The sequence below is a fragment of the Panulirus ornatus genome, chromosome 4 (genome assembly GCF_036320965.1).
Source record: "Panulirus ornatus isolate Po-2019 chromosome 4, ASM3632096v1, whole genome shotgun sequence".
NCBI lineage: Eukaryota > Metazoa > Arthropoda > Malacostraca > Decapoda > Palinuridae > Panulirus > Panulirus ornatus.
The window spans coordinates 6,175,655-6,199,228 of NC_092227.1; the positions used below are offsets into that span (position 1 = coordinate 6,175,655).

The 23,574-nt window shown below is 44.6% G+C and overlaps 1 protein-coding gene across 2 annotated transcripts; it reads left to right on the forward strand.

Moving 5' to 3' along the window:
- The first annotated feature begins 228 nt into the window (after window positions 1-228).
- On the forward strand, window positions 229-23,282 carry LOC139765465 (beta-1,3-galactosyltransferase 5-like). Of its 2 annotated transcripts, none has more exons than XM_071692855.1 (6): window positions 229-530; window positions 16,212-16,326; window positions 17,549-17,773; window positions 18,446-18,556; window positions 21,285-21,507; window positions 22,815-23,282. In XM_071692855.1, the coding sequence occupies exons 2-6, from the start codon at window positions 16,220-16,222 to the stop codon at window positions 23,145-23,147; spliced, it is 999 nt and encodes a 332-aa protein (XP_071548956.1). In that variant the 5' UTR covers window positions 229-530; window positions 16,212-16,219; the 3' UTR covers window positions 23,148-23,282. The 2 variants fall into 2 exon arrangements, with proteins under 2 accessions (XP_071548956.1, XP_071548948.1); XM_071692847.1 differs by lacking the exon at window positions 229-530 and adding an exon at window positions 4,910-5,126.
- The last annotated feature ends 292 nt before the right edge of the window (window positions 23,283-23,574 follow it).

A 23,574-nucleotide genomic window follows, 5' to 3' on the forward strand; every position in this document is an offset into this window, starting at 1 on the left:
CACCAGGCCACCACACCTCGCTGCCATGTCTGACCGTGCCATCCCCCCCCCCTTTCCTCCTCCCCCGCCGTGCCTGGCTGCCACCCCTCGCCACAGGGGACCAAACCTCTCCAACACCAGTTCCCTTTTGACCCTGTGATGCGCCCGCCAGCCTCCCGTGCCCCTAGTGAAACCCCTCAACACCCCAGAGCACGACGGTACCGCCTTTGAGGCTTGGCCTCTGACCTAACGCCTGAAGGTTGCAAGGAAAGGTCACGCCGTCATATCCAAGAGTCGTCTTCAGCTGTCGTTCAGAAGAGAGTCGTCCAAGTCGTCCTCAAGGGTCGTATCGTCTTGCTTTAGGAATCAAGAAAACCTGTCTCATTTTCTTTCATTCAGTTACATTTTCTCTATTGTGCCTTCGATGGGGAGCTTGTCTATCCCGGACAAGGTACTTGGCAAGGAGAGAAGACCACAGCGTTCAGCCAGTGACGTCAGGAGGCCACTTCTCGCGTCAGTTTGTGGGTCAGCTTGACTGGCTGACGTGCAAGGTAGGTAGGTACAGTGGAGGGAAGAGCGAGGAGGGAGAAGTGCGGATGGAGAGAGAAGGTAAAAGGGGGAACGACACAAGCTGTCAAGAACGGACGACAAAGGGATGGAGGGTTGATGATGAGAGAGAGAGAGACAGAGAAAGGGGGGGGGGGGAGGTTAGATATAAAGAAGGGACGAGAAGAGATAAACGAAAAGTAGTATACACATGGGGGCGGGGGGGGTAAGAATGAGTGAGTCAGAGTTGTGTGGGGGGGGGGAGAGGGGTGTGTGTGTTAGGTGTGGCAGCCAGGGGTGTTATTTTGGTCTCGAGGCGCAACAACTGGACCCTTACCTTACCCTCCCTTCCCTCTCTCCTAGCGAGTACCCCTGTCCCTCCCTGACGTGTACCCCCTCCCTTTGCTCCTCCCTGACGTGCATCCTCTCCCCCTCGTAAGTCATAGGAGAGAGAGAGAGAAGACGTCTTTGAGAGGACTCAAAGGAGATCTCAATAAATTTGTCGAACTCGTCAACAATATGGACAAAATGATGACACACGACAGTTTCTTCACTTTAGACGACAGTTCGGTGGCCAGATATAACGGTAGGAGGATAAGGAGAGGAAATAACGGTGATTGATTTGATTTTTGCCGCAATTGTGGCTAATTCATTGAGCACTCCTACTCATCCTGTGGTCAATGGCGCTAGAGAAGATACAGTGTACACAGAGGGGTTCAGGGACTGTGGGGCCCCAGTGAATGAAATACATGATAGGTTACATAGTCAGAGGAGTGTGAACATGGTTTGGGCAACATAGTGAATGATTTGTTAATATACACTGCAAGTTAACAGCAGTTGATCAACAGTGATCAGATTATGTATCAAGATAACCAAAGGAACAATTTGCAATAAGCAAATTTATGATACTTTTCAAGTGGGCGAAAATGAATGAACACTGGAATAAAACTTCACCAGATATGGATGCAAAACAAGAAAATAAAACCTCACAAATACCTTCAGAGCTAGTCGAGAGAACTACTATAATGATATCTGATATCAGTAGATAACATTCCTTATCAGTTGTCCTTAACCGTTTGCTTTCATCTTTCTACTCTGTAGTTCCTCTTCAAGAAAACCAGTTGGTGTTGTAATCGTCGAACTGTCAGCAAACCTTTTTCTCGTCCACAATATCCGATAGAACTTTACGGAAGTATGTTTCCTCCCTCCTCCTCTTTCTCCTCACGCCATATAGTATCTTTTTTCCTCTTCTTTTCCTGTCGGCAGTTGAGCCGGAGGGAGAGGTGGGTAGGGAGGTGCATTACCATCCTGTTTCTACTCCAATGTTCGGCGTAGTTTCAGGAAATGACCTCGTCATGGATCATCAGGTCTCTTGTTTTCTGTCCTCACATACACTTTCCCTCTTTACCATGCGCCCACTCCCTTCCACTTACCGTGTACCCACTACCTTCCTCTTACCGTGTGCGACCTCCCTTCTACCCTGAACACTATAATCACTTATTTTCACGGTTCAGGGAGGGAGTTCTACACTCGTCAGTCCCCATCTGTTGTATAATTACCTGCTCGTTCTTTATGGACGGAGTTTTCTCATTCGTGGGCCCCCCATTTATAGAACATTCGCTATCATATAAATCTGGGATCCTATATTTCTAATCTCCATAGATGGAGACAGGATGATTAAGTAGAAGGTGACTCCTCCTTCTCCCCCCAACATCACTCCCTCCAGTACATCAGCCAGTAGGAAAAAAAATATGAAGGAAAGATTATACTGATTTCGGGATTGTATACGAGAGAAAGGTTGGGGAGGGGGGGGGGACGCTGTCTGATTTAACTTCTGCCTCCAGACACTCTGAGGATGTTGTCTTATAATTAAGAATATGAAAATATAAAAAAAAGTCAAATCAAATGCTTACCATAAAGTCATACTATTCTGCGCGGGAATTTGAATCAGAGGAGCATCGCTGAAGCCTAGCCGTCAACGTCTCTCTCTCTGTGAATCAGTTGCCATCGATGTTGCCTCCTACTAAACTTTTCCTACCGAGTTCTTATGTTTCCTTCCAGTGAGGCCAGGAAACCTGAGATGTGTGTTACACTTCAGGTGTGAAATATGATGTAAATACTTTATAGAATACTCCTTTACCCCATGTACTTAAATATAATTCCTAGCATGAGGCAGAGGACAACTTTCATCCTTCATAACAACCCTTCTTAAGTGTCTTGTTGATCACATCATAGAATTCAAAAATAATCTTTTATGGAAAATAAATCATATTAAAAAACAATGCAATACACTGATCAGGTCTTCGAGAGAGGCAAGTACAAGGCCAACCAGATGCCATAACAATTGTTAGAATATAAAGAACTTCTATGCTGTCACAGTCGTGGGCAAACTGGAAGAAACTAGGTTAACTGAGCCTGTAAATGTTGATGGTGTTCAGATGATAGAGAGAGTTCAAGAGATGGGAGGTTACCCAACGCGTGTCAAAATATTCGTCTCCTCCCTGTTCTCTTTCATACACAGAGGAAGCAGCCGTGGTTACGACCTTGTGGGTTGATTCTGATGATAAACCCACTATGCATATAGTCTCACATGCTCCTGATAAGATAGTGGTCACGGCTGGAGGTGGGAGGAGTTATTCTCACAGGTATTGACAAACATCCCAGTCGCGTCACCCGCCAGCCACCACGTCTTGCTTGTCACAAGGTACGTGCGTGACCTGGAGACATATGAGTGGCTGGCCTGGACGCACGGTTGGCTGGGGACACATGGTTGGCTGGGACACATGGATGGCTGGGACACATAAGCGGCTAGGTGTGGCCATTCACAGCTAAGTAGAAGAATGCTGGTGCAAGAAATAATCAGAGGGCGTGTCAGGAGTTTGTCAGCGCCCCGGGCAACAGGTCACGCTGGAGGTCAGCCACCAACGTGGTCAGAGAGAGAGAGAGAGAGAGAGAGAGAGAGAGAGAGAGAGAGAGAGAGAGAGAGAGAGAGAGAGAGAGAGAGAGAGAGAGAGAGTACAGCACGAAAACATATACCCCTAAGTCTGCCGGGGGTATGTATATAAAGCACGAAAAACACACATCTAGATAATCTCCCACATGCATTAAAAAAAAACTTACACCATGCACCCGTACACTTCCATGACACACTATCCCTTCACCCCCCCCCCCCCCCGTCCCACCTCTTGTTCCTCTCCTTTAGACATACTTATATAAAAAGTAGGAGGAGGTGTTGAGATTGTTTCTTGAACACGCAAAAAGTTAACTATTTCCTTTTTTTCTGTCTACTCTTGATACGCTTACACAAGGCCTTCATCCAGAACAACTGAGAAAAGAAGGTGCAACAGCGGAGGAAGATCGTGGTTTTCCACGGGTCTTGCTAGGCTGGGGGTTCTCTGTGCAGGTAATGGCGTCTGAGACTCATCCCACGACCCGTAGGTACATGTCACACACTCCAAAATCCAATACAATCTCCAATCAAACACCTTCCAACTCTGAGGAATTTTCTTTATAACGAGTGATCTCTTGATTAGAATTATCAGGGGCTTAACTATCAACTTTATCAGACCTTTTCACCTCTTCAGTGATACAGTGCGTTAAGCTCTTCGTTATATAATTACCGTATGTTGGCAGGCAAGTCGAGGGCGAGCCGTTGTGATGTCTTCCCTTAGTCTTTTAATGCCTCCGGAAAACTGAGGATTGTCTTCAGGGTTCGAATGTTTTTTTTTTTTCCCCTGAAGCAACGCGATACGCGTTGTCAGTTGGTGAGTGGGTCCTACAGAGAAGTACTGAGTGATCATGGTTTAGCTAGCTCCTTGTTGAGTTCCATAGGAGGTGAGTAAGTGAGTGTAGTGAAGTATTTTACCTTCAAGTTGTGTTGCTGGCGACTTCAAATTCATGTATTGATTAAAGGGTTGTTAGGGAGGGAACTACCGTTAGGTTGGGATGAACTGTACCAACTATGGTTTGGAGGACGAAAGTCGTTTATTTATTTTCAGCGTCATTGACGCTCAGCACCGTCCTGTGTGTATAAGAATACAGAAATAAAAAGCTCACAGAAAGTCAGTTAGTTATCCCTAGAAGTTTCTACTCTTAAAGCGCTTCTTGTCCCTCCTCCATGAAACTATATGAAACAGTGAACGCTTGAGCAAGAGACATTATCTATTGTTTTGAGGATATGATAAGTAACGCTGAGAGAGACAAGAGGGGTCGCCAACGGTGTTTTCCCTACTGACTCCATCCACGTGGGCTTCGTTACCACAGCTTCTAGCTAACGAGGACGGGGGTTGATATGGATTGATAACGGCGGAGGGTAGGCAGGGGAGGCTGAGGCACTGCACTCTCAGGTGACCCCTGTACAAAGCGTATCTCGGTCACTATCTGTGCTCACTTATCAGTTGGTTTCCTGGTGGGATACGGGGAAGGTGTTCAGTGTGGGTGTCGCCAGGATCCATCTCAAACATGTCCTTTATTGCAGTCGTCAGTGAAAGACATAAGACTATTATACACTGAGCATGGCAAGTGAGAGTGGTGGACTGTACATGTACGTCTGCACTTAATCAGGGTCAAAATGATATACAGACGAGTGAGCTGCATTTCAGGTAAGAATGATTCACACGGGTGTGTTTTCTTCGCCAGTCTAAAGCACTCGCTTTTATACAGAGGAATTGGTGATTGAATAATGGTTTTCAAGTAGATTTTACCAAAGAATATCACATTCGTTACAGTTTAGTAATTTCAGAGATGAATATATTGGTATTCAAAGGCGTCTTTTTGAATTGAAATGCTAGGTTCTCTAAGTTTGCGTGTATACCCGTTCGTATATTTTGGTTTTCTATTAGTATATGTATATATAATTCAGTTCAGTTCAATTCCGTATACTTAATCAATAGAAAAAGGCAATGTATACATCATAGACTACGAAATGCATTCGTTCAAATCGTATAACAAAAGACTCACAACAAACTGTGTATAGGTACCAAAATACCGACGGAGGTCGCGTGTTTAAATGGTCTCAGTAACAGATCTAAAAGCTATCCTGAACATTAGACATTGAGTGGTTAGCGCAATGTTGCATTCTGACACAATAAGCTTTATCGAAAACATATCAGTTAAAGCTGACGTCATTATCACTAGATATAGCGAACACAGGGTAATACATTACTTTGATAGAGCGAATGCATGGTAATGTTTTGCTTTGATTGGACAGTTGATAACATATACATTTGTATCCCTTTGAACACGATGGTACGAGGCATGAGCCCATTACGTTACGATTCTTGGGTATTGTGTTGGCCTGGTTCAAGGTTTGTCCCTCAAAGCTCCGGGATGTATAGTGGCCTGGCTTTGGATGAAAACAAAAGTTCTCAAGAATTATCTCATCTTCTAGGAAGTACTAGGTAGATAAACGCTGTATGTAATTCATGCGAAAGATTTTGATAAATATGTTTTACTCGGTTGCACCACCAGTGCACGGACCATTAGAGAGGCACAGGAAACCAGAAGACATTTGCTCTTTTTAGATATGAAGCTATGATTATAACGCAGGACGAGGCGGGAAGACAGACTGGGAAAGGAGGTCTTCGCGTTTTGGGCGGGACACAGATGGAAGGCTAAATCTTTAGCAATGTGTTGGGAACTTCCAGTGTCAGGGAGCGTCAGGAGGCTCTGGTATTTCCTCCAGGGTAGATACAGACATCACTGGCTCCCACACGGATGTGAATCACCTCACCAGTTTCAAGATCTGAGTGTTTCTCTTCTCCCCATTCAGTCACCCACCTCCCTGAGTGAACCGTTGCCAACAAGTCGCATCTTTTTCTGAACTCTGTTCGGTCTACTAAATGGCAAGGGTGCACGAACTGCCAGTTCTCAGGTGTAGAAACCAGTCTCTGTAAAGGAGGATAAGAGAACCAGCTCTGCCATGTAAACAAAGTGGGTCAAGCCTGAGTAAGGATGGGAGAGTTAGTAAGCTACAGTAGATTGCTCTCGACTCATGAAAAATGTAGAGCCTGAACCTTCCCAGATATTACAACAGTACTCCATACCTTCATAGTCTACTCTTCTACATATCCTTGCCTCGCCTAGTGTCTATGTATTTGTTATGAACTCATACCTTCATTTTTCACGTCATTCTACTGTCCATATGTAAGGGTACTGACCAGATTATAAAAAAGCTATACGTTACAGTTAGTGTAGGGGAGTTTTATAAAGGCATCAATCAACCAACCTTATCCACGTAGAAAAGAGTCAGGAGGAATTATGAGGAACGTGAAAACACGAGAAACTGTTTTTCATATGGGTTTGGAGGGGTTATCGAATGGGTTACGGAGCATCTTTTATGATAGGTGAGACGGCATGGGCAACTGAATGCTCTTAATCAAGGCCATCTCATTAACGCTCTCTCTCTCTCTCTCTCTTCTTCTGCTCTCTCTCTCTCTCTGTTATTTATATTATATATATATATTATATGAGTATAATATTAAAAGTCAAATATTATTATTATAAATTATATGATCATATGATATAATATATATATGATATAAATTATACTTATATATTATAGAATATATTTATCAATTTTAATTCTTTCTAAATTTCGTTTCGAAGGCTGTGTAGCGTTAGGAACAGAGGATGGCTTTGGGATTCTCAGTGACCTTTTGTTCTGTCTTGGGGATAGAAAAAAAACAGAGAATTGTTGTGAATGTGTAAAAAATGGAGGATTTGATTAAGGGGTAGGGACAAGTTATTGGGGGGGTAAAGGAGAAAATTGTGGATGAGTGTTAGATAGCTTGGGAGTGGACATGGCAGTGATGTACGCAGTGATGACAGGAAGTGGAGTGATCTAGGTGGGGAGAAAGCGAAGTTGGGAGCGTTGAAGAAAGGTTTGGAAAGGAAGAGTTAACTGGGAATGTAATAGAGATGTTTGTAGGGAAGTAGCTCATGAAAATAACAAGTTGAGGCGATGGTATATTAGAGTGGGAGGAGGTGGAAATGGAGTGGGAAAGTAATTTTGAGACATATCTCGTGTGAGTGGTTTGACCGAGTAAGTATGAAGTGTAAGAGAAGTGTGGAAAGAAAGAGTGTGATGAGAGCATAAGGGGAGGATTAAGTGGTTGGAAAATATGAAAATGAGAGGCCTAGGTGAAAAAGTAGGAATATGTGAGAAGACATCGGAAGGCCACAAATGGTATGTGAAGGATGTGAAAATATGTTGATGGGGCGAATCTGCGGAGGTAAGATGTGCGCACGGGATGAGTGATGGAAAGATGTTTGTGGACTGAATGTATCATTAGAGGTGGTTGAATTTCGGTAAGAGGGTAAGTAAATGTGGCAAAGAAAAAGGCGGTTAGGTTGAAACAGATTCGCTTCCTAAAATATTTGCTGTGCATCATTGAAGAGGTTGATCGAGACGAGTGCGATAAGGAAAAGGACATGAAGGAAGGATATGATGTGGAGGAATAGTGTTCGAGTCGAAGTCATGAGGACAATTTGCTGGTGGAAGAGAGGATCGCTTGAAAAGAGTTTGAATGTATGGGGCAAGAAGAACCTGAGGGTGAAAGGATCAAGGATAAGTGTTTGGAGCGATGTGGACCAGGGGTTCGAGTGCAGTCACTGGTTGCCAGCATTGAAGCTGTTCGAAACATGGAAACTAGTTTCATATCTTAAGGGTTAGGTCAATAAATCGTTTCTGGTTGTCTGGTTGGTAGATACATTGTTTACATTTTGGCTACCAGCTGCCCGTGGCACCTCAGCTAAATGTAAAAAAAAAAAAAATATATTCAGAGTAAGCTAGTAATAGTCAAGACTGAATTATGTAAGGTACAGTAAAAACGCTATTGTACATTTGAAAGTAGAATAATAATATAGAACGTGAATAATCTAGATCATTTTTAAGTTCTCGGTCTATAGGATAAGTTAGTTGGGACGTGAGTATGAGGAGAATGGAGCAACGTGGGGTGGGCTTCCACTAAACTATGGTTCAGGTTGGTAGGACTGCCGGACACAGGACAAGTTGATAATTGAAGACGATGAAGTTCATGGGTGGGAGGACGCGAAGTTCCGCGGATGAAAGAACTTTTCCGGAAAGGGAGAGAGTTATCTGGGAAGGTAAAATGGGTATGTTTGAAGGGAGAGTAGCCTCAGTAATATAACATGGTTGCGAGGCATGGGCTATATATAGAGCTGTACGGAGGCGGGTGGATGTGAGGGAAAGTAAATGTTTGAGGACAATATGTCGTGTGAAGTGGTTTGACCGAGTAAGTAATGAAAGTGTAAGAGAGATGTGTGGTAATAAAAAGAGTGTAGTTGAGAGAGCATAAGGGGATGTATTCAAACTGTTTGAACACATGGAAAAATGAGAAAGGAAAGGTGTGACAAAGAAGATATATGTGTCAGAAGTGAACATGGAGGACGGGGCCACCAAACTGGAGATGGAAGGATAGTGAAAAAGATTTTGAGCGATCGGGGCCTGAATATGCAGGAGGGTGAAAGGCGCGCACGGGATACAGTGAATTGGAAAGTTGTGTTTAGTGGACTGAAGGTACCATTAAAGAAGAGAGGAATTTTCGGTAGAGAGGTGAGTTAACCTGGGCCAAGGAGGCATTACAGTTGACCAGATTTCGCCTACCCCGATGAGATATTCTGTCCTAGTCCGAGTTTATTGAAGAGGTTGTATCGAGACGAGGTGCAGATCAAGTGCGAGAAAAGGAGCATGAAGGAAGGATGTGGAGGAATAGTGTTCGAGTCGACAGTCTATGAGTGCATTTGCTTGCTGTGGAAGAGAGGAGATCGCTTGATAATGAGGAGGGGAAATGTAGGGGACAAGACAGAACCTTGAGGGATGCCGCTGTCAACAGGAGTGACACGTTTACGGGCCGCTCAGGGTCGAGTGCAAAGGTTCGAATCCTGGTTGCCGTAGTTGGTTCACAGTCAACACAGCTGTTCATCCACCTCTCAAGGGTTAGTCAATAAAATCGTTATCTGGCTTAGTCTGTTGTGTAGATACATAATGTTAATGAGACGACATTGATTAGGGCCTCAGCTGCCCGTGGCACCTCAGCTAACATGTGAAAAAAAAAAAAAAATAGTATCTCAGAGAAGCTAAAGATAATAGTCCAACGGCTGAATTGATGGGTAAGGGTGCACAGTGAACCAACCGCTCTTGCTACAAAAGTACAAAAGAATCAATCAATATCAGAACGTCGCATAGTCTATATCTCTTTTAAGTGTCTCCCTCTGACGTCCTCAATATATATTGTTGTTCAGCACGTGGGAACTGAGGTATGAATGGAGCACAACACCTTGGGTTGGGCTTCCACTAAACTATGGGTTTCAGTGTTAGGTAAGGAGCTGCCGACACGAGACACAGTTATGTAATTTAAATGACGTCATTTCTATTTTCGTGATTTGTAGAAACGCTTCACGTCCCGGAGTCAACATGAAACTTTCTATTGCGTCACTAAAAGACATTAAAAATTCAGCTTTAGTGAGAGATAACACTGTATTCTCAAACTGCACGTGATAATTTCTAATCAGCGGTGTTGTGTTCGAACTGATATAGATCGAACAGTCGCGTAGCCTTGGACACAGAACATGGGACCTCCCACTGTCGGAGAGAGACGGGTACTCTGCGCTTCACCCACTGAGAGTTAAGGGTCTTGTTCTCCTTCTTCGGAATATCATCTGGTGGGTGTTACAATGGCTGTGCCTCTTGTCCGCTCATGATAACCAGGCAGGAGGAATAAAAGAGAAGACAGTCCGCCACATCTTGAATTCTCGCTCCGGTCCAACAACATAAAGCGCCTCTTGTGGCCAAACTCAGCTTTAAAACGAAACAACATAGCTTTGCATAAACACAACTAAAATGAATGAATTAATGTTGTTATAGTGAGCAGCTGCTCAAAGGCACCTCAAGGCTGCAATGGGGAGAATGACTGTCCCGTCAGCTGGCGTTAGCAACGGGCCGCCAGATAGTGGACATAAACTGCTTGACCTGAGGCCCGACCATAGTAAACGTTATTATATTATATATATATATATATATATATATATATTATATATATATATATATATATATACATATATATATATATATATATATATATATATCATCGTTCTGAAAAGAACAGAAAAAAAGCTAACATCCTGAACTTCACTATTCAAGTAGTTCTAAAAAAAAAAAAAGGATATAATAGTCAGGATTGAGCGCGTCATACTGGCGATGTGGCGGACCTCAGTCAGTATGAGTCAGTGTGGTGGACGACATTTCACGTGGGGGAGGGAGGGCATCGTCTCACTGCACCAGCCATATGTGCGGTCATATTCCTGTAGGAATATGACCGCACACGGACCCTTGTGAGCTCTTTTAAGAGACCTCCGGGTCGCTACTGGCGAGTCAGGGGAGGCCGGGCAGCATGCACGGCGAAGCCAGAGTTTTAAAAAGGACCATGCAATATAGCACTTGTCCCTAATAAGCATCAGGGCAATTGGTTGTTGCTGGTGTACCTGGCCACTACACCACGGAGGCTGGTTATCGTAAACTTCATTGGATTATTAAAGGATGATCTGCGCTACCTCATACAATGGTTCAGCAGTGTAGTAGTGGGCTCAGGAAAAGGTAACCATCGTTTCAGAAATTTTTAAGTGGTGTCTGACTGATAACATTTGTTTTCGCTTTTTTTTTTCGAGATGAAACGCGGGTTTTCTTGAAAAATAGTAACTTTAATTGAAAGATAAATGCTAAACAGTTTTTCATTCGAATTTATGATTTGAAACGAAATAAATGACACCTAGAATATTGCTCAAAGACATCTATCTGTGAATAATTTGCGAAGTTGAACGTCAAAATGAATAGCTATTAACTGTTCAGCTAAAACGAACGTCGAAAAAGTATTAGTTGAAGTTATAATAACTCTTTACTGTACATGTAATACAAGTATATACCATAGTTACTGCCGCAATCGACGATGACGTAAGCGGGAGAACAATCGTCAAATGAGTAACAGCAAACTTCCGTGAAGGATTAGCAAATGAATAATCAATTTGAACAAATAACACCCGTCATATTGCACTAAAAATAAAACAACGTTCAAACAAGGAAATTAGTCATGTGCAGCATATTCCACACTTAGAGGGAAATATCATAACGGCTTGTGTTTCATTAACACCTATGGCTCTTTCCCCCCTCTCCATCTTTTTTTTCTTTTTCTTTCCCGCACTTCTCTTCGTCTTTGAAGCACAGGATTGGGCTATGGCTCTATCAAAAGCCATCTGGAAGCCCACCCCTCCCTTTTTTTTTTTATCTGAAGAACACCAGAGAAAGGTGAAGCAGCGAAAAAAAATCGTGTCGAGATCTTGTTTGAGTGACCAGCCCCAACAGGAACTAATGTCGCCCCCCTCCCTATCCTTTGGATGTAGTTACCAGATACCGCTTTTTGGACGAATCATACTGAAAACAGAGACCACTTCATTTTGACAGTTATAGACGTTTTATTGGTTAAGGGAGGGAGGAAAGGTTGGGCTCAAAAACCTAACTATACCTGGTTTAAGATGCGTATGTCTATTTTCACAAGGCAGGATCAAACAACTTGGGAGAACTAAATTTAATGTAAGGTAAATCAGAGAGGGATATCATAGTGGAGTTAGGATAGCGAAAGTAAAGAAAAGATAGAGCAAGAGGAGAGTAGAAGGACGCAGTAATAAAGCAGGGTAAGACCAGGGCAAACAAGGCAGGATGTGGTACAAAGCATCGTAGGTGTGACGCCGAATGGGGTAGGGTTACCGGTAGTACCAGCCTGGGGACGGAATGCGAAAGGGAAACATTGGCAAACATCAGTAACGTCTCGTGTCCGTCATTATGTATGTTAACTGCCGTCATGGGTGTGACTTGCCAAGTGTGACGCGTGGTAGAGTGGTGCCAGGCGACTATATATATATATATATATATATATATATATATATATATATATATATATATATATATATATATATAGTTTGAATAGAGAAAAACTGGAAGAAGTGAAGTGTAACAGATATCTGGAAGTGGACTTAGAAGCGGATGGAACCATTGAAGCTGAAGTGAGTTGAATGGGCGAAGGTTCTGGGAGCAGTGAAAAAGGTATGGAAGGAGAGAACCTTATCTCGGAGAGCAAAAATGGGTACGCCTGAAGGAATAATAGCAACTTATCATAGATCTTTTTTCTTCTTTTCATATTGGAAGCTTCAGTCACCGACAGAATTCAGCATCAAGGCCGGGCCTTAACTGAAATATAGAGAGGTTAAGCAAAGAAGAAAGAAAGAAACAAGGGAATGGTTATACGAATTATGGAGGATGTGAAGAAGACTGTCTTTTAAAATATGGCAGGTCATAGTTATCAGGAATGACATGAGAGGGTAGAGTGTTCCAAAGCTTCGAGGTGTAGGGAAAGCAACAGTTATCAAAACGGCCCACCGTTTAGTTGCAAATGGCCACACAGTAATCATGTGAGGCAGCAGCTTGGCGAGTTTTGCGTGGTCTAGTTAGCGGTGGGGGCACACAAGCAGCCAGCTCTCAGGAGCAAAATCCAAAGTAATACCTGCAGAAGAGGGACAGTGATCCAACATTGCGGTGTACGGCAACCGCATCAATCCTTTGTGCAAATGGAGCATCTGTTCGAAAAAAAGAAATTTCGACATCTGAACAGGACTCCCAGTTTCTTCGAGGCAGACTTAGCTATTTCCGTAATGTGGGGGTTTCCAAGACAGAGAGGATGTGACAGTACTACCCAATGTGTTCATTGAGTTAAGTGGTGGAATTACAGAACCGTTGACGGGGAGAGGAAAGTTATGAAGTCTCAGAGGCATTAACCATATTTCGTCTACCCCACTGAAATATCCCGTCCAAGTTTATTGAGGAAGTTGTGTCGAGACGAGATGCAGATCGAGTGGGAGAAGGAGCAGAATGGAAGGATTTTGGGAAATGCAGTGTTGAGTCGTCAGCGTATGTATGCATTTGACAAAAAGAAGTGGAGGAGACAGGACAGCACATCGAGGGACACCGCTGTTGATGGATCGGTCGGAGAGGAAGCTAAACATGAGGAAGCAAAGTGAGGAAGGGAAACCAAAAGAGGGGAGCTTAGAGATGAGGCCCTGGCGTCACACCCTGTCAAAAGCTCTGGATATGTTAATGGCAGCTGAAGGATTCCCCAAAATCTCGAAGAGTTGTTGAGCAAACATCAGTAAGACAAGAAAGAATATCACCAATGGATCTCGCCCTGCGGGAGCCATACTGGTGATCAGAGAGAAGTCTGTGAGATTCAAGATGTCTGAGGATATGGGGGTTGATGAGGGATTCAAAGACTCTGGAATGGTAGGTGTCAAAGCAACAGGACGATAGTTCGAAGGGTCAGAACGGTAACCCTTCTAAGGGAAGGGTTGTACCAACGCAGGCTTTCAAGAAGAAGGAAGAGTTCTGTTTTTTATTTAAAGTAAACGGAACAGACGAGCAAGCACAGGTGCAAGTCCAGAGGCACACTCTTTCAGCACAAGGGGATGGATGCCAACAGAACCATTATAGGCCTTGCATGTGTCCAGAGAGAGAAGCGCTTTTCGAACAGTTCGAAAAGAGATTACGGGAAGAGGCATAGGATTAGTGAGAGGAGCATTGGGGGGCTAAAAGAATGTTACAGTCATCCAAGGTGGGGTTAGAGGAGAAACGAGAACCAAAGACAGTTGCTCTGAGTACGGGAGAGACAGCTAAAATACTATCAAAACAAAAAAAATAATGACAAAAGTTGTTAGCGATTCCCTTAGGTAAAGACCAGAAAGACCCACCAGCAGATGAAGAGGAGAGGTTACCACATTTCCTCTGAATAAAGAAACGCTTTGTCTCACGGATAACGTACTTGCAATGATTACGGGCAGCGATAAATGGGGTGGGTGATAACTTGCTATAGATCATTGAGAATGGAGAACGTGTGGGCTTCAATTCCCCCAGAAGATCCATACTGGAGGAATTCAACCATTCCCTATGGTGAACGTTGAAATCCCCTAAGTACAGAGGATCTCGACTTGCGGGTCATGTCACAGCCTCAGAGCCAAAGAAAGATGTAGAATATGTAGAATCAGGAGAGCAGTGGGTGAAAGAAAGGAGGAGAAGCTTGGTAGTCAGAAGACAGACTTTGGGCCAGATTTGATCAAAGTCTGGGGACTCAACGTTTTCGAGACGTGCAGCAGGTGTGTTGATGCTGGAATAATCCCAGACACTATCATCTTTGAACAGGATTCGTGACTGGAGAGTATAGTTTGATATAAGACAGGGACGAGTGAGAACATTATTAGACAACTGGGTGTCTGCCAGAAGCGAGATATTAGGAGTGGGGGCTAGACCGATGGTGGTCAACAGAAGAGAGGTTGCTAGAGACACCACAGATGTTGGTTATAGTGAGTAGAAAAAGAGGCAGGTTTATCAGAGAGGGAACAGTCTTGGGAACAGCCAGTACTACAACCGTCTAAGCCCCTCCCTCTCATTGGCAGTAGAGTCAAGCGGGAACCCAGACATTCTTAGCACCCTATGATGCTGGGAACTAAGGGCTATAGGCAGAAGTAATTAGATGCGTATAATCTTCATGTAATATATTGCTTTATGAGCTTCATCCGTTCTGTCGATGCGGAGCTGCAACTCTCGCCACTCGATGAACCTTTCTGGATTTCGGTTTAAACATGTGCAGTGATACCACACACTCACATGCGAAGCTGACTGATAGTGGATGCTCCCATACCACACCACACTCGCTGGATATCTTGGTGCACGAGTCCTGACGCTGCACCGGGGGACACTCCCGCCAACCCCATATGGCTCTTGAAATATACAATACTGAAGGGTAAAGATTTGAACACATTCCAACACCATTATAGTTTTTCCTATTTCACTTGTGTGTGTGTGTGTGTGTGTGTGTGTGTGTGTGTGTGTGTGTGTGTGTGTTGCCAAACTCCACCTGCTTGAGGTCTTTGATCTGGACCTTATGGGCCACATCAGGGGCCATCCTCACCACACACTCAGCTCTATCACACCCTCGACACCACTAGCTAAAAATATGACCCTGACTGACCCCTTTACAGTTCAGGTCCCTGAGTGGAAGAGGTTCATTCATCAACGGTCACAGAAAACAGATCGACCAGATGGATAGTTGGGTATGAGAGCAATGGGCGATGGAGGAAAGCCAAAAGAGGAAAGGTTGACGACTAGAACCTGTTACCACAGCCTGTTAAAAGCTTCCGAGAATATCATGGTTTACGACACCGTAACCCCTTAAGTGTCTTAGAGAGAACAACCAAAATTTCAGTAGAGAGAATATATAATGTTAATATATGTATCATTACATATCAAAAGTATTAGAGACAAGATTAAATGGATGGTATGACATGCCATGTGACAAGCCACAGGGACGAACGCCAGGGGTCATCCCTCGATGACCTGGGACTAGAGAGGGGAACCCAAAAAATGGTGTTGGTTTGTCAGTGGAGTGTAGGTACACAGTGCCCGGAAAAAGCTGTGGCACACAGAGCAAAACACCTCCTGGTGGAGGTGCCAGTCATGGTAGGATATCATCAACCATGTCGGTCAGATCTTTGTGTAAAGTTGTAGCACTGCATTTCCTTCCTCCGGCTGTGGGGAGTACTGGATGTGACGGTATGGTGTGTGTCCACAGTGAGGGAGATGTTACGTCGCCTGCTGCTGTGTGGGTGCTTCGGCGTGGGCGCCGTCTTCGTCCTCATCCAGTTCACGTTGCCCTCACCTTCACGTCAACCCGAGATCTTCTACAGGTGAGTGCTCACTGCCGTCTCTACCCACCACTTTGATACCAGGCTTGCCATGTCTCCCACCGCTTCCCATCCTGCTACCATGCTCATGATGTTGTCATGGGTGTCGTGCCTACTTCCAATAAGTATCATGCAGTGAGGCAGACGGAACTCCTCCTGTAGTCAGCTAGCAGGCGAGCCAGATACCTAGGTGTAATACATTAAGTGTGACAGCACGGGTGTTTGTGCTCTACCTTCCGTGATGCTGCCTTCGATACGGTATGGCCTTCTCATTCAGGTGTATAATAACATATAAATTGCCCCCTAGTCCCGTCCCACTGCCAGTGACCTGTGACTATTTGGTATATGACTTTCATTTCATTTCCCGTCCATACTCCCTGCGAATTTAAGCCGGAGTAGACGACCCCGTTTGATCTCTCGACTTTACTGACGATAACGGACAATCCCCCACTTTTTTTCTTAATTACTAATGACTAATAAACCCTTACTGGTGTCCTGCCCTCACTACCAGGCGAACTCCTCCAAGCCACCGACATTATCACCAGCAACAGTCACTACATTTCTCTCAGTAGCTATCATGATCAAGGCCGGGGCTCCTGCCTGTGAGCCGCTTCCCTCTCCATGACCAAAGATTTGACGACCAAGTCTCTTACGTCTCATTAATACCCATGACAGTCATCACTCTAACTCTTGCTGCTCCCTCGGTCATCATTGCGAGTCACAGGACAGTTACTACCAGTCTCCCCTGCTCCCTGAGTTAGTATCATCGTCTTCAGTGACCGTACGACAATCATTTACAGCGTCATCACCTTGACTGTCTGCTTCACTCTCTTCTCTGTCCCTTCTGCCTTCGAGGATATCTTTTTACGGTCCGTATTTTTAAGTGGCTATCTCCCTGTCGTGTCCAGATATCAACAGACGCTATGAAAACCTCACATAACTTCCCCTAATACCTAAAAAGATTTCCCCTAAGTTTCATTGTCATAGTTTTTAAACCCCTATCCAAAGTTTCGAAACGTGTCGATTCAGTCATACAATTCGCCCCAGAGTTATCTGCCTGTGGAGATCTTATTTTCATAAACTGCCCACTGCTCTCATTCCCTCACGTCTATGTCAAAATCTTAAGGTCCTCACTACAGAAGACCTCTTTTTCCCGCATCTAACGCCCTCTGGCCTCCTCCACCCAGAGCCACCTCCTCCAGAATTCTCTGCTCTCGCTCCACAGGTTCGAAAAGATTCCGGTGAACTTGAACATCTCGGGACCGACGGTGAACAACATCTTGGACGAGGTGTCGTGGCTGGAGGACCTGTCCACCCTGGACCAGGTGTGCATGGCCAACGGGACCTTCATCCTGGCTGTGGTTCCCTCCGCCGTCCACCACTTCGTCGAGAGACAGAGGATCAGGGATACCTGGGCCAACCCTGACTTTTACCCTTATACCAGAACGCGGTGAGATAATATATATATATATATATATATATATATATATATATATATATATATATATATATATATATATATATATATATATATATATATTTTTTTTTTTTTTTTTCTTCATACTATTCGCCATTTCCCGCATTACCGAGGTAGCGTTAAGAACAGAGGACTGGGCCTTTGAGGGAATATCCTCACATGGCCCCCTTCTCTGTTCCTATATATATATATATATATATATATATATATATATATATATATATATATATATATATATATATATATATATATATGGAATTTATGAAAACACATCTACTATAAACAAAAACTGGAAATAACAGATTGTTGAGGGCAGACATTAATATATATATATATATATATATATATATATATATATATATATATATATATATATATATATATATATATATATATACGGGCACATGGGGAAAACTAGAGGAGACAGACTCGCAATACTGACAGAGAGCTTAAGCAACGCTCTTTGACAAGGACCACGCAAAACAGAGTGACAGACAGGTTACACACACACACACACACACACACACCATCAGTTAGAAATGAAGGGCGACACTCGAACAAAGAGACAATTACACCGTAACGTAATCACAGGTAAACAAACACACATCCCTCTCATCTGACCTTTGTTTATTTTCCTCTGAACAGGACTTTGTTTGTGCTGGGGGCCACCACCAACACCACGCTGCAGAGGAACGTTCAGGATGAGATGGACGCACACCACGACATCATACAGAATGACTTTATCGACAGTTACAGGTACAGTCGGCTCCGCCACACGAGATATTTGCTGATGGGAAAGGCTCCGGTCACGGACGAAAAGCCTTCTTAGAGGCCAGGTCCGAAATGATATATCAGAAAGGGTTTAAAGGATACAAGTGTGTTGACAGAAAGTGGCAAAAGAAAAAGAAATAATCCTCGTGTTTTGGAGGAAGTAGAAAACCTGCTTTTAAAAGATAATGTTAACACAAAACTGTTAAGAAACGCACGAGAAGAGAAAGAGTTCTAAAGCTTGGCGGTGTAGGGAAAGAGACAGAAATCACAACAGATAACTCTTGAGTGGCTGTGGCCGGCTTACCGAACAACACAGGGTCTAGCTAATGGTAAGGGACACAACCATAAAGTTCTGAGGAGCAAAAACCAAAGTAATAGCAATAGAAGAGGGGAAAAAGAACCAACATTGAGGCGTAGAACAAAGCAGGTCAAGTTTCAAGATTAGACTGGGATGGTTGATGGCCTATGAGTCTTCGAACGTTGTAAGGTAATGTGAATAGAATTTAAACCTCCCCAGACGTGGGATGCAGTACTGCCTACAAGGATAAATCAGCCCTGTTGAATACAATCGGAACTCCCGCTCAGAGAAGAGCTTTCGGCATCTGAACAAGACACGCAGTTTCTCAAGAGAATGACTTGGGTGCGTGTGTGTGTGTGATGTGGAGTATCCACGACAGATTAGATATGACGGTGATGTCTGGTGTATTCATCGTGTCGTGATGGTATTACGGAACCATCAAAAGAGTGGGGGAAAGTTATGCAGGGGTTTGGGAGTGAGAAGTGGGAGGCGCTGGAATGAATTAGGGGCTAACCTAAGGGATACGATTAGGGTGTGGCGAACTTACTGGAAAACACCTGTTCAAGTCTGCGTTTGTAAAGGCATTTGAGACGAGACGTAAATCGAGAGAGAGAGAGAGAGAGAGAGAGAGAGAGAGAGAGAGAGAGAGAGAGAGAGAGAGAGAGAGAGAGAGAGAGAAGTTGGAGGGGATTTGGAAGAAGTGGAGGAATGCAGAGCTGAGTCGGCAGAGTATGAGTGCATTTGGTTGTCTGTTGAAGAGAGAGAAAATCGTTGGTAAAAAGGCAGACGGGTGTTAGAGACAGGATAGAACGATGAGGTTCATGACAGTCAGGAGGGAGAACGCTGAGGTTCATGACAGTCAGGGAGGGAGAACGCTGAGGTTCTTGACAGTCAGGGAGGGAGAACGCTGAGGTTCTTGACAGTCAGGGAGGAAGAACGCAGTCAGGGAGGGAGATTTTGATCCATCAACAACTACGGTTACAGATCGGCCAAAGAGGAGGCAAGACATGAGAACACAGTAGGAGGAAACACTGAAAAGATGGCAGCTTGGAGAATAGACCCCGAAGGCCATAACATGGCAAGAAACATCTCAGACAAAGATAACCAAGACGTCAATAAGATGGGTGGACTTTCGCCGGACGAAAAGGCATAGTAAGACGACCGAGATTCGAGATGCGTGAGGAAATGAAAGTTGAGGAGAACGTCAAAGCCATTGGAACAGTAGGAGTCAGAACAAGACGATAGTCGTAAGGGTCGGGACGATCACCCTCCCTTGGGATAAAGTGTATCAATAAATGTCTCCAAGATGAGGCTGGGACGATCCTCCTCCTCTGGGATAAAGTGTATCAATAAATGTCTCCAAGGTTCGGGCAATCACAGAAACAATCAAGCACAGGCGCAAGGTTTAGAAGGACGGAGTTTCAAAAAAAGAGAAGTAGGGATGCCGTCTCTCTCTCACCCTCTCTCTCTCTCTCTCTCTCTCTCTCTCTCTCTCTCTCGAGAGAGAGAGAGAGAGAGAGAGAGAGAAACGCTTTATGAACGGCACGAGAAGGGCACCAGGACTAGTCAAAGGTGCTGCGGTGGGTGTAGGAATGGTACAGACATCCAAGGTGGAGTGTTGTAGCCAACCTCAACGGTTTTCTTCCCATATTCTGCTACCAGAATGATCCCTCTGGACTGAGAGACAAAAATCTATGATGAAAACCGAGTGATCGGCCTTATCTTATCTACCTTAGGATAGAGGTTAACGAGGTGATTGATCACAGGTTTTCAGAATTATCAAAGGGTCTCAACAATCTTCATCTACGTTGCTTATCTACGAGTAGATAAGTCTGATTTCACCGATAGCGGGGGATCTACTCTCGCAGGTATGCGTTCAGCTTGGAATAAAGCCATATACATTTTTCCCAAACAATATGATTAACATAAGGAATGCTTTGCCTACAGGAGTACTTCAAAGTAAGGTCACGAATACGTTTAAAAACAAGAGAAGACCAATGTTGTGCTTCTCTCCAGTCTTGCGACTGACGTAGTTTGTGTGACTCCGTTGTTTACGAAAAAGAAAAGAAAAAAAAGCTTACATTTCCCTTCGGTAATTAAGTGGGTCTTTGTCGTTTTAATTACGAGCGACGCCTGTGACCTCTCTCTCTCTCTCTCTCTGTCTCTCTCTCTCTCTCTGTCTCTCTCTCTCTCTCCTCTCTCTGTCTCTCTCTCTATCTATCTATCTATCTATCTATCTCTATCTCTCTCTTGTCTTTTTCCTTCCCTTTCTCTATTCATGTTGCCTTCCTCCCTCCGTTCCTCGTCTCTTATTTACTCTTTCTCTCTCTCCCTCTCTCTCTCTTTCTCTCTCATGCATCCGCCTCCCCCTGGCTCAGCTCGAACACTGACACTCCCCCGCCTCGCCCCCATCAGGAACCTGACGTACAAGAGCATCTCGTGGTTGTCCTGGGTGAGGGACTGGTGCCAGGACACGCCCTTCGTGGTCAAGATCGACGACGACGTCGTGGTGAACCCGTTCCACCTATTCCAGTACCTGAAGAACCAGATCGAGATCTACCCGTCGGTGAAGGACATCCATGGCCGCGTCAGGGCCACGGCCAAGCCCATGAGGGCTGGCAAGTGGGCCGTCACTGAGGTGAGTCAGGCGTTCGAGAGGCACACACAGCAAGGCGGGGCAGGAGGTCCTGTGTGTGCTTACCCCAGTCCCGCAGTGCTGGGGTTGCCCATGTCTCGGGGGTAAGATGTTCTTCGCTTGATGGCTGAGTGAGGTGTGTGTGTGTGTGTGTGTGTGTGTGTGTTTGGCTCACTAGCCTGATGTATTGTCACGTCTCTCTCTCCTCCTCAATTTTTTCCTGATTTCCAGACCTTTAAAAACTCTTCCTTGATCCCTGAAGTTGAGGTTCTTCATCAGCCTTACACATCCAAATGTTTTTGGGACCCTGAACGTAATGTACTTAAATCTTGCTCTTCTCAGAACTCATTACATTCCACAGATTGTCCACATCATCTCGCATTGTTACAAGTCCCCAGAACTACTTATGTTTTCACAAGTCTCCAGAACTACTTATGTTTCTACATGTCCCCAGAACTACTTATGTTTCCACAAGTCCCCAGAACTACTTATGTTTCTACAGGTCCCAAGAAGTACTTATGTTTCTACATGTCCCCAGAAGTACATATGTTTCCACAAGTCCCCAGATCTACTTATGTTTCTACAGGTCCCCAGAACTACTTACGTTTCTACAAGTTCCCAGAACATCGGGAGGATGACAGGAGGACAAGTAAGAAAATGGAGAAAGAGGATGGAAATTAATGTTGCTGCTTCTCACCCGTAGTACAAAGAGATTACGGAGGTTACAAAATGATCTTAGACACCAACGGGTGGATGAATATGACATTTGATGCCTCGTAACCTTACAGTCTTTCTCCATTATAGACTCACTTCACCCGATATGAAAATTGAACACAATTTCATAATTTCAGGCATCTTGCCATTAACAATGAGGTGCTGTGCCATCTCCCTCTCTATTCCAAGGTTTGTTTTGATCTACCTCTGGAAGGCACAGCTTCCTCACCAATACAGTGTTCTGGTGTGTGGGTAGTCATACCCCTGGTCACATATTCTACATTCAGTATGATGATCTACAAAAGTTGTTAAAGTTCCAAAAGTGGCGTAAAGATGACGCCATCTCGTAGTCTTCTGACCTTATTTCGTAGTCTACTAACCTTGCACAAACCGTAGGTCCCGTAACCAGGTACAGTAATGTATATACCTTTTCACCCTTATGAGCAGTTGAACTAACCAAACCCACCTTTTGCCTCCACTTGAGCACTCCCTCCTCCTCCTCCGCCTCCCACCGCTTGTAAGGAGTACACAAACCCATCACCACCACTTGCAGAGGGAGTCTAACCCTTTCTCTTCTGTCTCCCACCCCATTGCAGGAGGAGTACTCCAAACCCACGTACCCGCCCTTCGTGCTGGGCCCGGCGTACATCCTGGGCCGCAACTGTGTGGACCGCCTGCTGGCCCACACCTACTACATCCCGCCGCTGTGGCTGGAGGACGTGTACATCACTGGTCTGGTGGCCCGGGCCGCGGGGGTCAAGCTCATCCAAGCAGAGAAGGTTCTCTACACCAGGAAGCTCACCCGCCGGCTGTATTCGGGCAAGGTGGCCTTCTTCATCGGCGCCAGCGAGAAGAACAGGAACTACGCCTGGAAGGGCATCATCAGGTACTCGCCGGTGAAGAGGAGCCGCAAGAAGAGGAAGAGATGATCCTGACGGTAAGTACGCAAGGAAGAGGGACGATGTCTTGATAACCCGTGTCGCACTGTAGCGTAACAAAGAAATCGGACGGGGAAGTGACTGATCTTGTTTTGGACGCAAAAAAAAACTAAAAAACAACAACAACAAAGAAAATGTGGCGAGAAGTGACTTGATTTTGTTTTTGACGCAAAAAAAACGGGAAAAACAACAAAGAAAATGTAGCGAGAAGTGACTGATTTTCTTTTTGACGAAAAAAAAAACCACACACTAAAAAACAACAAAGAAAATGTGGCGAGCGGGTTCGTGTTAAAAGCCCCACCCAAAGAAGACCAACCCTCCCCCACCCACCCCCGGTGAGGCGACAGTCGTGCAGGAGGAGAAGGAGAAGGAGGAGGGAGATAACCTAAGCCAGTAGGAGAGATTTCTCTCTTCCTCC